A 16226-nucleotide genomic window follows, 5' to 3' on the forward strand; every position below is an offset into this window, starting at 1 on the left:
CCTGCCCCGTCGGCCCCGCCTTCCCACAGGACCCTTCTGCACCGCTGGGGCTGTCCTGCAAGCGCCTGCTGGACTGCGGCTCCTTTGCCCGGTTCCTCGCTCAGAGGTGCACCGTTTTTCGCCAGCCTCCGACTCTGTGTTTTGGGCGGCGGCGCTTCCAGCCGGCCGGGCGGCGTCGCGGTGCGGTGGGAGAGGCAGGCAGTGGTCGAAGCGGCCCCGGCTGCTTGGGGTCCTGCGCGGCGGCAGCGGGCGGGCGGATCGGTGTCTCCTTCACTTCGCCCTCCAGTGCCAGCGGCTGCAGCAGCGCGGCCTTCTAACGGAGAGACCCTCCCGCATCCCCAGCCCTGCTCTGCCAGGCCCCGCTGCCCTTCCTCACTAGCCAGGTGCCGGTCCAGGCCGTGACCGGCCCCGTGGGAGCAGGGGAAGCGGGCGGGGCTCGCCCGTGTGCGAGCGGGTGGCGGGATGGCGAGCGGGATCGGGATCGGGGACCGCGCGTCGGGGGTGGCGAGACGGGGAGCGCCTTCAGCGCCTGGGCTAATGGCAGGGCGGGTGAGGCTGGGAGGGAGTGTGTGCGTGTTGGGGATTTCGTTCGCGTCGTTCGCCTCCGCCTGCCCCTGTAGCCTGCGCAGGTGTCGCGCCCTCTTCGGCATGCGGACCCGGGCTGGGCCGAGCCGCGGTTACATAAGGGGCGGCGGGGCGCGCGCGGCGGGAGGGGGTCAGGCCGGGATGCCCAAGATGGCCGCGTGGAGGAGTTCACCTTGCAGCAGCAGCGGGCGGCGCTCGCCCTGGCGGCAGCGGCGGGCCTGGGCCCGGACACGGGGGAAAGACTTGTCGCTGGGCGCCGCCGCCCGGTCGCTTCCCTGGAAGGGTGTGCCGGATTCCCGTCTGTCCCGGCCTGGCGTTTCGCACTACCGTTTTCCCTTTCATTGCCCTTTACTGGGAGTCTCTGCCTTACCCCTGCTTTTAGTTTCTGAGTATGCAGTTAATTTTCACATACTTAATTCTTTTCCTTCTCCGTAGAAACTATAAATCAGCCTTGATATGGTTACTAGGCTAGTGTGTCCACCTCCGAGAAGTAGGGAGAGAGTTGCAGCAAGGGTAATGAGATCGTTTTGGGGTTTGTGATTTATTTTTTTTTTTTTAAGATTTAGTAGCAGTGCAAGTCTAAAGGTCACGCCAGTATGCCCATTATATTTGAACAAGTTGGTATTCGAGTAATGTAAATTTCGCTATTGCCGTTTACAACACTGCAATGCGATTTTGGTGTAGTTAATGGCATTTTTTAAAAATCGCACGAATACTTCGGTGATTTTTTTTTTTTTAAAAATTGTAGCCTGTTGTAGCCTTTGTAGACAGACCTTCAATATCCTGAGATCTTAAAATTATTAGAAATCTTTATAGAAGTCCCTGGCATTCCTTTAATTGTAGGGTCTGAGAGAGTTGTGAAAGACTACATCGAAGGAAGACAGTGATGTAATAATAACTCATAACATTAACACGTTTTTCTGTTTTCTTGGATTGTTTTTTCTTTATACAGAAGGATGTTTGTAGCTCTTGACTAACAGCTTAATTAAACTTTGTTTTTTTTAGGGAGGCATGGAACAAAGATCAGGGTGGAGCTTCCACTTGATTCAAGTAGATTTTGTGGTTTGGAAATGAGGAATAAATTATCTCATAGTTGCTCTTACAACAAATGTCTTGGTAAATGGTACTTACATTTTAGTCCTAACTAGTAGCTTTAAAGTAAAAAACTTTAGGGTTGGAGAAAATGACTTCTGATTATAAGTATTTGCAGACCTCACTAAGTTATTGGAGGACACACAGGAACAATTGTTTTGTTGGGGTTTTGTCTCTGTGTCTTAATGAGCATTGTGATGATGGTGATGGCTTATCAGATTTTTAATATATCCAAAATTAATTCTAGGTTTCTGCTTTTGTCCTTATCTGTCCTTGTTAGTGTAGGCTTAGAACAGCAGCGACAGTTTTAATAAGGACTGTTTAAACTTTTTGTGACAAAACTCACATCTGTAGGCTGGAGCGTCTTAAAAGATAGTCAGTTACCTTGCAATGGGAAGGATGTTTAACTAGGCCAGATAAAACTGCAACGTCCTTTTCACTGTAGTAAGCCTTTGGCTTTGGACACGGATACCAGTTTGTTAACTTCTCCGAAGATTCTTGCTTAGTATAATTCTCTTGTCTGCAGTGATTGTCTAGTCAGAGTGGAAACACTGAAAACAAAACCAAAGAGGTCATTTATTTATACTCTAAAAGCATGTCTGTGCTAAAGGCTAGGACAAAACTTTAGTAATAATTATTCTAAAGATGTTCATTAAAACTGAGACACTAATTAAAGGAAAAATACACAGATAAAGCTTATCTAAGTTATTTTAAACTGCTAATGAGTTGCACAGCTTGTACGGCAGAAATTTAAGTCATGTTTGCACACTTCCTTAGAATTTTGGTCCACCACCTGCTTTTTATTGACGAAATAGTAGGAACAATTTAACATCACTTGGTTTAGTATCTCTTCTTCTGTAGATTTTTTTTTTTTTTTTTTCCCCTCAAGACTTATTTATTATGCACATGTACTTGGGCTAACCCTTTCTAAACTTCAGGGTCTATGCTCCAGGTAATTTTAATGTTTGTGTGGGGTTGTTTGTGTGGTGGTGGTGGGGTTTTTTTAAGATACAGATGAACTCCATGCAAAGACAGACTTGTTTTTGAACAAGTGATGCATGTCTTGCTATAGGGACCTGGTTATAGAGTTTAGAACTCCTTACTAATGAAAGGAGGGATTTATTTATTTATTAAGTTTAATTTTGAGTGTCAGTGCTGCCCAGAGGAGGTTGAAATTGCCCTGTTGCGGCTTAGGGAGGTGGAGTAAGGTACTCTGAAGACTCCATTGGAAATTGTAGAAAGATAAGGAACAGTCTTACGTGTTCTGATTGCTTGCTAAATTAGATATTTTTTAAAAAGAAATAGTAGCAGTCCAGACATATTAGGCTGTATATGACAGGTGTAGTTGTACATTTTTTTTACCTTATTTTCTTTTAATTATTCTCCTATGTGGATGCTATTTTGAAACAGCAGTCTGTTTAATGGAATGGTGCCCCAAAGGAAGCTTTTATTTTGTTTTTTAATTGGATGTTCCAGGAAGGTTTTCCCTTTATGTAGATAGGCCATGAAACTAGAAGGAGAAAAATTTTGTGTGCATGGGGAAAACTTGATTAAATATTGGTTAAAAGTACTCTATACAAATGACTTCTGCTTTCGGTCAAACATTAACTTGTGAGAGCACCACCTTTGTTATTTTTGAGGTTCTGAAGATATTTTTCCACACAAGGACAAGATAAGTGATTAGTTATGATCATCTGTTTTTCTTAGATTGATTAAAACTGTCAACTTGGGTCTCAAATGTGACCAATCAATTTGAAAACACAAGATTTTTGTTTGTGTTCAGCCTTTTCATGGTACTTATCTAGTTGGTTTCATTATTCCCCCCTCTCTCTGCCCCTCCTTTTTTTCTCCCCCTTTAACAGCATGTGAGAGGAGTTATTTACTCTGTTGTATGCTCTGTCTTCTGTCTTTCAACATTTTAAAACACAGGGCCTGTATAGTGATCTTTCGCTATTGAAATCATGTGAAAAGTGTACCTGCAGGAAGATACAGTTAAGAGTGTATCTTCACTGGGAGGAGGACGATACAGGCCTGTCTGAGACCTTAGGCTGGTATCTATATGTTGGGCCTGGGAGGCTGGATCATAGCTAGTCTTGAATGACAGGCTCTTCAATAGTGAGGCTCCCTGTCTTTAAAGAGAGCTCTTCACACACCTGGCACTTCTACTATTTGTTTCAAACTAACAACACAACCTTACAAAGTTAAACTTCGTATGCTATAGGTAGGGGAGGGAGAACTTCATCAGACTGATTGCTGGTTGATGGCATTGGATGTTTCTTTTTAAATTGTATGTCTACCACTTAAAATATGGGGCAAAGGATATTGCAGAACTTAGTAGGCCTTTTCAGGGGGTTTTCATGTCTGTCAAATTTGACTGTGGAACTTCAGGAAATAACTGGAAAAATGACAGTTTTTAAAATTTGCAGTTTCCTTTGTTTTGGTAGTAACTGCCAACCCTGGAAATGTTCATTTCTGGTAATTAAAGATGTGTGGAGAAATTTACTTGAAAAATGAAGTTAGGTGGTCTTGCAATGCCTCTTCTCTACAAGCAAACTACCCTAAGCCTAGAAAATACTGTGTTCACAGTGACCGTCACTGAAAATCTCTACGTGTTTAACAGGACGCTGTAAGTGTTTGAGCCATCTGTCCATTAACTGCCTTCACATGTGACTCTACCTTAAATAGTATCTTTAAGGAGTTGTGGTGGCATTTTTTATGTGCACAATGGTAGAAGGTTCACTACTAATTACCTTGTTACCTTTCAGCTCTAATGGCGATTCCTCCATCCTATGTAGACCTTGGCAAATCTGCCAGAGATATCTTCAATAAAGGATATGGTAAGAAAAGTACCTCGTGTAAAACATGGTGTTTGTGGTGCAGCAATGAATTGCCTTGTAAAGCAGATACGTAAAACCGAATACCGAAAGTGCCTGTGTTTTGGGGGAGGGGGAAGGTACCCTGGTTTTCTTACTTTTAACTAGCAGATCATTGGAGGGTTTTTTATAGGCTGTTTTGATGTGAAATATGTTAGATCTTCCTGCTATAGCTGCATAAATGTGAGAGGTGTACAAGTATTCAAGAATTGCAAGTGCAGTTTAACTAAGGAGAATACTTCATTTGCTACAACATTTGGTGATGTGAAAAGGGATATATACCAGCAATATTCTAGGCTTGTTTGGAATAGAAAGAGGAATAGCTATTGGGATGAAGGATCCTTCAACATTTGAAATGCTTTAATAACATGCAGCTGCATAATTAAATTCTGCCTTGTTACAGCACTGTTTTTTTCTGGTCTTTGGGAATGCATCTGGGGGCTTTTTGACCAAGTTGCTCAGTTCTAAGCGCAACATTGTGAATCAACACTCGCATAAACCCTACTTACACTATAGTTTCAATGGCTGTGTATTTCCTAGTGATTGTATTTTTACAATTTTTTTTACTTTGGCATATTTCTTTTTGGTATTGAGAGACTAATCTTGTGCATTGGGATAGCCAATGCCATCCTGGGAACTAAATTTACTCTTGGAAGTTGTTGTTTTGTACTTAAATATACAGTATGTAACTGAGAGGCTACTCCCCTCTTTTTATGTTGTGGAGATAGAACAGAACTCCTGGCCTATTCTGGAGTGGCCGCATGCTGTGGCATCTAAAATTGGAATGTTACTGAGGTCAGCCTATGTTTGGTTTTATATATGTATATACTTGTCACAGCTGAGAATTCTTGGAAAACCAGCTTCTTAGAAAATGTGCACACTTAGTTAAAGCCTCCTGGTGTAACTTTGGCTTCTGTTTGTTAAGGTTTTGGGCTGGTGAAACTGGATGTGAAAACAAAATCTGCAAGTGGAGTGGTGAGTTTAAATACCTTCTATTATTTTATTTTTTAAATGTATATATTCTGATACATAATCATAAAGGGCACCTCTTGCAGATGCTCTGAAGTACTTTGCAGGTTATATGAATGATAAACTTTGAGTATAAAATAATTTCAGGAGCCCCTAAAGACCTGACTTCATTCTGAATTTAACAGATGTATTGCACTGTTTAGCTTCATACAATAAAAAGACTTACTAGTTGTCTCTCATGTCTGAAGGTGAACAAATAGTTGACACATTTTTGAAGTATTTCAATATATCAATCATAGTATGCAGAATTTATTTCTAAAGTACCTTGTGATGGTGTTTGTATTTAGTAGAAATCTCTGTCATCTTGACGCTTGTGTGAAGTAGTTGGCAGGGAATTAGCGCATCAAATCTTAGGCTCCTCTTTAAAGGTATTACAGTGTTGCAGTAATGTTCCATGCAAGAAGTACTTCGTGTAACTTCTCTGTATTTCTAGAACAGGCTTTGCAAGATACAAAGACAGATTTATTTTTTTTATTCATATCTGGAAGCTTTAACAGTGTAACTAGCTGTTGGAAACAAGGTGCATGGGTTGTATGCTGTGTTTTTTCTAGAAGTCTGTATCCCCATTGAAGCACAGTTTGCAAGAGCCCTGGTTTAGATGTAGCTGTTGTTATAGCTTATTTCTTTTGAGGATTACCAGTAACATTGGTAAAACTCTGAAAAATCCAAGACCTCTTCTGAATCCAGTATCAGTTACAAGCCATCCTTTCCAGCAGGAGAAAGTGTAGCTGCATATAGCTTGTGCAGTAGGGAATAGGACAAAGCAAGAAGTTAAGGCTGAAGGTATTTGGAAGTTGTGTAGTCCTTGTCACTTGCCGAGAAACTGACCTTACTGGAAGTATGGAACTGCATGGGTGGTTTAGTAACACAGTACAAGTAAATGTCTTGGCCATGATTAAATCTGAGCAGGCACCGTTAAAGAACAATCTCATGTGCTTGGGATGTGCAGTAGGTCTGGAGCTGTGAAAATATGAATGCTTAAGGACTTGTGATTTCAAATCTGTGTTTACCCCTGAGTGTCAGGGATGAATGTGGGGAGTTGATTTGAAAATAATACTGTAAATGGAGGAAGTCAAAATGTTTGTTTTATATTTTTAAAGAAGTTGGAAATAGTAATTAAAAAAAAAATAATCTGAAGGGCAGTATTATTTCAGTGGACAGAGCACCTTAACATATATTTGCAAACCAGACTTGCATTTCTGCTGTATGTTGCCTTAGTTTCTCAATAGTTGTACACAGAAACTATTTATTCTGTTCTCCGTGAGATTCCAAATAGTGAGACATGTCAGGGACTACTTAGTTTAATAAGGAAATGTGGGTGATATTGCTGACTTTTGAATACTTCCAAGAATTCGAAGTAAGGCTCTACCAGAAGCATGAAACCAGACTGTTGCCCTAGCTCACAATTCAAACGTGAATGTTCTTCCTGTGTGTCATTAAATCAAAGCGTCAGTGGAACAAGAATTTTAAATGTGCCATTAAAATTCATGTTGCCTGTAACTTGTGTAAGAAGGCTGGTGCATAAGTTCAACTGAAAACTCTCTTAAAAGGCAACAAAACCCTAGAACCATCCACCCCCAATGTGAAAAATGATGGCATTCTGTGTGACCTTTCATAACTGTCCCTGATTTATCCTTGGAAATGGTTGACTGGAATAATGAAAATACTTCAGCAGTTCGTAAAGAATTTTACTGGAGTTGCATTATGTGCTTTTTTGGCTCTTGGTTTGATTTTTATTTTGTTCATTAGGAGTATCAGACTTCACTTTGTATTTCAGAAACTTTTTTCTGCTTTTAAAGAGAATACTTACGGTGGCTACTGTCCTTGCTTATGGGTTACATTGCAAACTTGCATATCTTGTGATAGTGGCAGAAACACTGCAGTTGAGATGGGGACTGGGTGGAGGCCTCCATATGGGCATGGGTTGTCTAGTTCCCATTCATGGTGTTTCCCTCTTCTCCCATCACAAATTGTCACCCATGTTTCTTAGAACAACAAGATCTTAGTGTTGGCTGAAGGCAAGTAGTTTCTCTTGGCACTCAGAAATGCTTTTGGGATCACATGTCTTCTGTGTAACATGGACACTTTCATTTCTAGGAATTCACAACATCTGGTTCATCAAACACAGACACTGGAAAAGTGAATGGGAGTTTGGAGACCAAATACAAGTGGGCTGAGTATGGACTGACTTTCACAGAAAAATGGAACACAGATAACACTCTGGGAACAGAAATTGCCATTGAAGATCAGGTAAAAGTTAGGGGAGTTTGTATTTGTTTTACCTAACTATCAGACCTGAATTTATAGCTTTATCTTCTTCCCATTCCATTAGATTGCCAAAGGCTTGAAGTTGACATTTGATACAACTTTCTCACCAAATACAGGGTAAGAATTGTTAACCTTTCTACCTTATTTAGGGCACTAATGACACCCATGACAGACATTCATCTGGTCTGTTGTATTGGCACAGATGTTTCTGTGGTTTGCTATTGATCAAAATTATCAAATCCCAGTGCAAAAGGCATCTGCTCTTTAGAATCACATCTCATTCTACAGGGCTACTATAAGATGTTTCACAATAGCCCACTTTGCTTGTTTTCTGAAATAGAAATACTTGGAGGCATGAGGACACTTCTACATTAAAAATGGCCTGTTTGCAGTAGCCCTGTACTTTCTTGATGGGTTAGCTGTGCTTTGGCCCAGTATGCAGGTTGCATGTATATGACATTTGAATACATTGTGTAGAGTCACATGGCTCAAATTTGGCACTTTTTATTGCAAAAAGTCAAGCCTTGTCTTAAGATGATTCTGTTTCTGTTTCAGAAAGAAAAGTGGTAAAATTAAGTCAGCTTATAAACGTGAATGCCTAAACCTAGGTTGTGATGTTGACTTCGATTTTGCTGGGCCTGCAATCCATGGTTCAGCTGTCTTTGGTTATGAAGGCTGGCTTGCTGGTTATCAGATGACTTTTGATAGTGCCAAATCAAAATTGACAAGAAATAACTTCTCTGTGGGCTACAAGACTGGAGACTTCCAACTGCACACTAATGTGTAAGTACTGAAAATTGTGTCCGCAGCCTTTCTCTGCTTTCCTTCTAGTCAGAATACGAAGATTTGAAATGCCAAGAGGTGTTTGCAAGGCCACGAAGTGGAGTGTGCTTTTTCAATACAAAACTGTATAAGTGATAACTATTACTTTGTATCCTTCTTACTCAAAACAGTAAATGCCCATGGCTTGTTACCACTTGCTGTGTATTCAATACATGCTACAGGTCATTAAAGACCTGAAATACATCCAAATTGGAAGTGTGGTTGTTCAGTTATATATAGCTGATCATAATGTTTGTTCTAGTTTTGCCATTGCATTGTATCTGGCTGTAATTTAAGGGTGGCGGGTTTGTTAGAGGTGATAATTAACGTTGCACTGTTTCAGAAGGCAGTTTTTGAAGCAAGAATGAACTTTTACTTTTGGACTTTTAAGTAAATTCATCTTGGTTGCCTGGGATGAAGAGTGCACAAAGCAGAGCGTAACTAAACAAGTGTAAACATCTTGTTCATGAGTTTTCTTCAGATGTGCTGCCTTTAGATCTTTAATGTTCTCCAGAGTAAGCTGGTCAAAACCTGCTAAAGGACATGGTGTTTTCAGTCTTAATAAAAATTAGTGGTGTTGTAATGTATTCAGTTAGGAAATGACTTGGTTTTTGAGCAAGAACTTTATCCTTTTGGAGGGATAGGATGGGGATTCTGTTTGGGTTTATGGAAGTTGAAGGGTATGGGAAGAAGCTGCAAAACACTGCAGTCCGGGCTGTAGGAGTTCATTTCAGTCAGACACAAGGCCATCTAAATTTTAGGTATAGCCTATGTATTCAAGCATTCTAGAATTCAGAAAGTCCATTTAGTTTTGTAAGGATGTGGTCTGGAATTGCATTCAAGTATTTAGTTCAACATCAACGTGAGAATTATCTGTAGCACTCTGAAATATATTATTTTTATTTTCCCCCATGAATTATTGCAGTTTAATTCTGCCATAAAGTCTTTGTTCATTTCCCTTTCTTCTGTCAAAAAAAAGTGAAATGACTTTTTTAATTCATAGTCATCATAGAATAGTTTGGATTGGAAGGGACCTGAAAGATTGTGTAGTTCCAACCACTCTGCCATGGCCAGGGACATCTCCTACTACAGTAGATTACTCAAGATCCCATCCAGCCTGGCTTTAAACACTTCAGGGTTGGAGCCTGCACAACTTCTCTGGGCAATCTGTTCCACCCTCACAGTGAAGAAGTTCTTCCTAAAAGAGCAGTTCATATGTTTGCATTTTAAGAAAGTTTTGAAGTAGTTTCAAAAAACGCCCAACCAAACAAATGTTGGGGTTATGTAAATCTGAGAAAGTAACTCTCATTCTTGATTTGTGCAGCAATGACGGTTCAGAATTCGGTGGGTCAATTTACCAGAAAGTGAGTGACAATCTTGAAACTGCTGTAAACCTGGCTTGGACAGCAGGTAGCAACAGCACTCGCTTTGGCATTGCAGCTAAATACAAGTTGGATTCCACTGCTTCCATCTCTGTAAGTATGCCTCTAACTGGAAGTGTTATGCTAAGCACAGTGTGGTTTTTTTAGTTTCTGTGAATCGGTCTTACTGGTACAAAAGGATGTAATAGGTCAGGAAGTCTTGTTGGAAGTATGCTTACAATCCAGGCAGTCAAAATTAAACCAAGTTTTAAAATTCTGTAATTTTGCATAAAGCAAAAACTCATTTAGAGTCTGACTGTCAAATGTTGTGCTTCTCTAGAGAACTTAAAAAAAAAAGGAAAGGAAAAACTCTTTGAATTAAGTTCTGTAAGTTTACAGATTTCCCCCACACACACACTTAAAATGGGTTTTGAAGAGAGCTGCTACATTCTCATGGCAGCAACTCTGACAGTACTGGTTAAAAAGGTGATGGGCTCAGAGGTTTTCTCTGTGAAGTGGAATTGAACCTGAATTGTTGAAATCTTCCTGTAGAGAAAATGATACAAAGTGAACTGAATAATTTTGCACATTCTTTATGATGATGATATGAAATGTTTGCAGCTTGGTTGATTTGAACTGCAGTTTAATCCTTTTGTAGCCATATGAACACAGAGGATTCTTCTGAAGTGGCTTGTTTTGGGAGACTGAGGTGATAAATTGCTGTGGCCTTCTGAAAAGGGGGCGGGTGGGAAAGTTCAGTTGCTGAGCTAAGTTGCAGATTCTCCCTGCCCTTATGTTCTCTGTGCTCTTCAACTTAGAGATAAAGTAACATATTTAAAGAGCAAGGGCATAGCTGGGAAGAGGGAATCAGGTAAGCACAGAGATACTGAGAGAACAAGTAAATTTTGGTTAAGTTGATAATGGCACTATTGCTGTGTTTATTGTAGCTTCTGAATGATAAGAACCATTCAGTCAATTGCCAGCGTTTCAATTGCTTTTGTCTCTTTTTTTCAGGCAAAAGTGAACAATTCTAGTCTAGTTGGAGTGGGTTATACCCAGACCCTGAGGCCAGGTAAGAGTTATTGCATTAATTATTTCACATACATCTTTCATGTATCACAAGAAAATCTTGGAGATCTCTGCATTTATATGCAGTTATTTCCCTTTTTCATGATAATTTCGTTTAAGAAATAGTAGACATTTTCCATTTACTTACACTACAAATGAAGTCTTTATCCAAACAAGACAAATTCCATTGCAGGTAATGGGCTTTCTGCATCACATTCCTGATTGACTTGTGTAGGAGTGGACTGTATTGTGTTTGACAGCCTAACTTTAGGCTGTGTGAAGTACGTTTTTTTTTTTGTTCGGTTGTTTTTTTAGCATTGCTTTCTCCAGCCATACTAAAGGGAATGGTTGCAGGTTTTGGCAATTAATAACAATTGTCAGAAGAACACTTTTCCTGCTCTTCATATTTACTAAAAAACCCTTAAATTTTTCTGTTTAAATATGAGAACACCTGTGAATGCTATATTACCATTGGGTAGTTCCTTATTTGAAAACTAGTACAAATTGTAGTTTCATTGCATCTGTTCCTTGGTACAAGTGTCTATCTTTCTATACATAATTTCCCTTCTCATTTTTGTTTTGATTGGGGTTAAATGAATGAGGTGGGAATTATAAAGAGATAGTTATCTTTATCTTCCTGAAAACCCCACCCCAAAACTATATACAGACTAGTTAAATTTATTTGCAGGTTTTATTCAGTCGTGAATTGTACAGGAATGCTTATGGGCAACTTTAGTACAATTTAGAGAATTCAGAAAATGGAAAAGGCTAAGACACAAAATAGCTTCATCCCACTTACAAAACTGAGATAAGCCAGGACCTTAGGGAAAGCTGATGAGTCGGATTTTACTCCTGAGAACGGAGTAGGAATTTAAAGATAGTCCATAGGTTTCTCTTTCATGGCAGGCTCCAGAACTGCAAGTTTATAATCCAATTTGTAGATCATGTGGCACAAATCCAACGGGAAAAGGACCTGCCAAAGCTAAAGTGTCCTTAGACACAGCTTGCATGGGGCAAAACTCATGGAGTGACACTGAGCAGTGCAAGCAAAGCTGCAAGTTTCATGGCAGGCAGGGAGCAGAACTGCAGGGTAGGCAGGTCCGGGGAGAAGCCAAGTCCAAGTGCTGACCTCTTCAATTTCACCGTGAATCTAGAGAGAGAGCAGAGTGAGTCCAAAACAAGTGCCAAAACTGATCTAAAAATGAGAGCCTAGACCGGTTTCTGGTCACTCTATTTAAGATTTTCCTAGACAATGTGTCCAGTACCAATATATATTGGGTGTGAAGAACCCAGCCAATCACAATTCCAGGTCTCAGCATGGGCTTCTCCCATGGGTGAATACATGCAAGAGACCTCAGCTCCTGGCGGGAAGAATGTGCGCCTTTTTACCTGTCCCCCATGGAGAGGGCAGGTCAATTTTGCACCTTTCACAGAATCAACAAGGTTGGAAAAGACCTCAGAGATCATCAAGTCCAACCTATCACCCAACACGTCATGACCAACTAAACCATGGCTTCAAGTGCCGCATCCAATCCTTTTTTGAACACCTCCAGAGATGGCAACTCCATCACCTCCCTGGGAAGCCCATTCCAATGGCCAGTAACTCTTTCTGTGAAGAACTTTCTCCTCACCTTGAGCCTAAACTTCCCCTGGTGCAGCTTTGTCTTCCCCCCTTCAAACCTCTGCTGATGGAGGTGGGGGAAGTGAGGTTTGGAGTCCCCCATAACACCTTTACACACCTTAATGTAGAAAAAAAGAAGTCTTGTGTATTTACCAGATAGGGACTTTGCATGTCCACTTTATAACATGGTATTCAGACAAAGCATCTAGCTTGATTCATGTGAATAGGTTCCAGTATATTTCATGGATAAATGAATTTTTCTCTAGAAATCTTAGGAGGAAATTAATGAAATAGCAATAGAGCTACAGCTGGGACTTGTAGTGATGAAGATTGAGTTGTATGAAAGCTATTTTGATTGTGTGTTGTAAACATGCTGCTTAAAAATCTTACAGGTGTGAAGCTTACACTGTCTGCCCTGATAGATGGAAAGAGCATCAATGCTGGTGGCCATAAACTTGGTCTTGGTCTGGAATTGGAGGCTTAAAAAGGCGAAGAAACTGCCTCAGAGAAGGGATATCAGAAGAATTTGGCCTTAAAATGTATTTCCAATGTGACCAGCAGGCTTTCTTTTTTTTTTTCTCTTCCCCAAGAAGGATCACCTAGAAAAAGCACTGTATTTGAAGTATCTAGACAGTTACTTGTTAGCTGGTTTCTAGTTAAATTGGTTCCCCATCTAGTTAAAATTCTGCATTAGTGCAGTCACCTAAACATTATTTAAATGTATTTAACTGTTTAATGCGCTACCCACAAATAATGAAATAGACATTTATGAAACCTGTACAATTGTGTGCATGTTTGTTTTTATGTTCCTTTTAACATTCAATATTGGCATTGAATGAAAAATGGATCAGTGGATGTTTTTAAATGAGGTCAACAATTTTGTTAAATCACCTGAAGGAGAAATACATTTGGTATCCCAAGATAAATCGTGAATAAAACAAGTACACACACATACTTGTGCCTCATATATTTTAAGAATTAAGATATGAGGGTAGTGCTAAATTAAATGTTTTAAGCTGTAACTTGAAATAATCAAAGTAGTGCTCTATACCTTTGTGCAGTTAAGGACCTCCACCCCACCCATGACAACACTGAATATAGATGGTTTTCACTGATCAATTGGATTCCTCAAGCAATTTGAATGTGCTTTTCTGTCAGGTAAGATTTGTCATGACACAATGGTTTAGTTTACCCTGTGTTCCACAGACAAGATTTACTGCATTACTGGTTGGCTTCCTGATGCATAGAGTGCAGGATTGTGTACTTGGCACACTGAATCATTTCAGAACTGCTCCTTAATACTTCTGCCCAAGGGGTGAAAAACCTCACCACAAACACACCTTTTGCTTATATTTGTATGAAGTGAGACCTATCTCTGCAACTGAATGTGACAGTGTAATGGTATAGCAGCCTGCTTATCCCAACTGCTGTGAGAGGTTTCTGCTTAAAATGACTGAAATAAAGGCTTAATTTTAAAAGAAGATAGAGGAAAATGCATCCGGTTTTGCTTTCCCTTTTATGAATAAATCATGGCAGATACACATTTTGAGCCCAGAAACATGCAAAAATCTCATGTTTTGCCAGGTTAGAATTAACAAGGAATGGAAGTATGGGGGACAGCTGGTCTGTGATCATAACATCACTTAAGGTTAACTGTAACTAGCTGTGAATGCTTTTTATGTATAATGTACAGTGCCTGCTGTATGAGCCAAAGAATGGAGATACACTGAGTTCAGGGGAGTGCCTAGAGCCTGCTTCTTAGTCTCTCATAGCAGAAAAGGGTATCTTAATACTTAGTCTTGCAGTCTGTAGTCCACAGCAACTTCCTTTATAGAGTAGGTGGTTAGCTTATGATCAGGAAGCTTTGGCTATGTTCTGTTCATACTGGATTAGACTTAACCCCTGTAAAAGTCCTAGTGATTTGTCTGAAGTCTTGTTCCATCCAGCATTGTTGCCCTTGCATGCAGATTCTTGAGTACTGTGTTGTAAACTGCTTGTGTTTAGGCTCTAGCTGTGGAATAGCTAAACCACCTTCCCTGTGGAAGACAGCAGAGCTTATGCTTCTTGGTTAGGCTCTTGGGCAGGCTTGTCAGTGAATTTGACTAGTCTGTTATGTAATGAAGGCTTGGCAACATTTGTGCTTTACAGCTGTTCTTAATACCCTTTTCTAAGGAGCAGTTCTGCCACCTGATGATGGAAGAAGCATGTAAGGTGCAATGTGTTGCTCTTACTGCTCACGTTACTTAGTTTCAAGTGTTTTTGTGTGCTAGACCACTTAAATCTAGAGACCATGCAGCCAGATGAGGATTTTAGTACAGGTTCTCTTATTAATAGAACCATCTTTGGTGCCTCACAAAGTGTGTCTAGGCTTCTGAGAAATAAAATGCTATGTATCTGTATACCACATCCAGCTGGGTAAATAAAGGACTCTTGATAGTGATGCATGATTGCATCCTTAAAACACAGCTGCAACAGTGATGGTTTTTTTCTGGTTTTGGAAACTTTTGATAGCCATGTAGTGGTCTGACACTTTTTTTTAAGAACTACTCTAATTCTTTACTTCACTACCTGTTCATCAGCTGTTTTTCCCAAGATCACAAAGAGGAAAGTAAAATAAAAGCATATCTGCAGAGTTTTTTTCCTCAACCTTTCATCCAAATATGTAGTGGAAAGCTTGAACCTACCCATTTTACTCTGTTTTCATGTGCATCACTGTACTGGTCTGTAGCCTTTGAACTGTAAGTAGTTTCATTTTTTGGAATGGAGAAATAAAAAGGGCTCTGCAGTAATTAAGAGAACTGCAAAAATGAGTTTTCCTGAAACATTCTGTTAAAAATCACCACTTTGAGTGTGAAAAGGAAATTCAGTGTCTCCTGACATCTCTCAAGTGCAGCTTATAAAAATGGCTGTCAGACTCGCTTTTCCAGTTTGTCACAGAAGCTGGTGGTACCATTGGAGTGTTATGGTGAGGAGCGTTGGTAGTTTAAATAGCTCCATTTTGATAGAACCATTAAAACGCCTTAATAATAACTTTCAGTGCTAGCTAGCCTTTCCTCAGGTGTCATTCTGAATAAAATAAAGGCACTCAAGATAACCAATGACCTGAGCATTGCCCTGCGTCTTGTTTGTTTGGACTGCAGCATTGCATTCCTGCCTGGTACAGCTGGAGTAGAGGTGGTCTGTGCGTTTTGCCAGGAGATTCAATCATGCTTTCATAAATAAAAGACCCTTTTACAGGAGATCATGCTGCCCTCGATTTTATAAGTTACTGTGCAAGTGACTTGAACGTTTTTATGTTCTGTGCCATAGAAATTCTTCAGCTTGTTTCAGTTAACCTTGCATCTCCACGTGGTTCAGCTTGATGTTCATGCTGCAGTCATTCAAAACCAGAAAATCTGGAACTGCCTTGGAATGCGTATGGAAAGTTTTTATTCCCAAGAACTGGGGCACAGGTTTTTACCTTTCCCGTGGTGTCCTGGTTTTAACTCAACTGACAGCTGAGTCCCA

General features: G+C 40.2%; 1 protein-coding gene across 1 annotated transcript; it reads left to right on the forward strand.

The window, feature by feature from the left end:
- The first annotated feature begins 223 nt into the window (after nt 1–223).
- VDAC2 (voltage dependent anion channel 2) lies at nt 224–14763 on the forward strand. Its single transcript, XM_054163335.1, has 9 exons — nt 224–383; nt 4443–4514; nt 5476–5525; nt 7677–7829; nt 7912–7964; nt 8403–8630; nt 9994–10144; nt 11045–11102; nt 13112–14763. The coding sequence occupies exons 2-9, from the start codon at nt 4448–4450 to the stop codon at nt 13201–13203; spliced, it is 852 nt and encodes a 283-aa protein (XP_054019310.1). The 5' UTR covers nt 224–383; nt 4443–4447; the 3' UTR covers nt 13204–14763.
- Nucleotides 14764–16226: the final 1463 nt, after the last annotated feature.

The sequence above is a fragment of the Dryobates pubescens genome, chromosome 8 (assembly GCF_014839835.1).
Source record: "Dryobates pubescens isolate bDryPub1 chromosome 8, bDryPub1.pri, whole genome shotgun sequence".
NCBI classification, from domain to species: Eukaryota; Metazoa; Chordata; class Aves; order Piciformes; family Picidae; genus Dryobates; species Dryobates pubescens.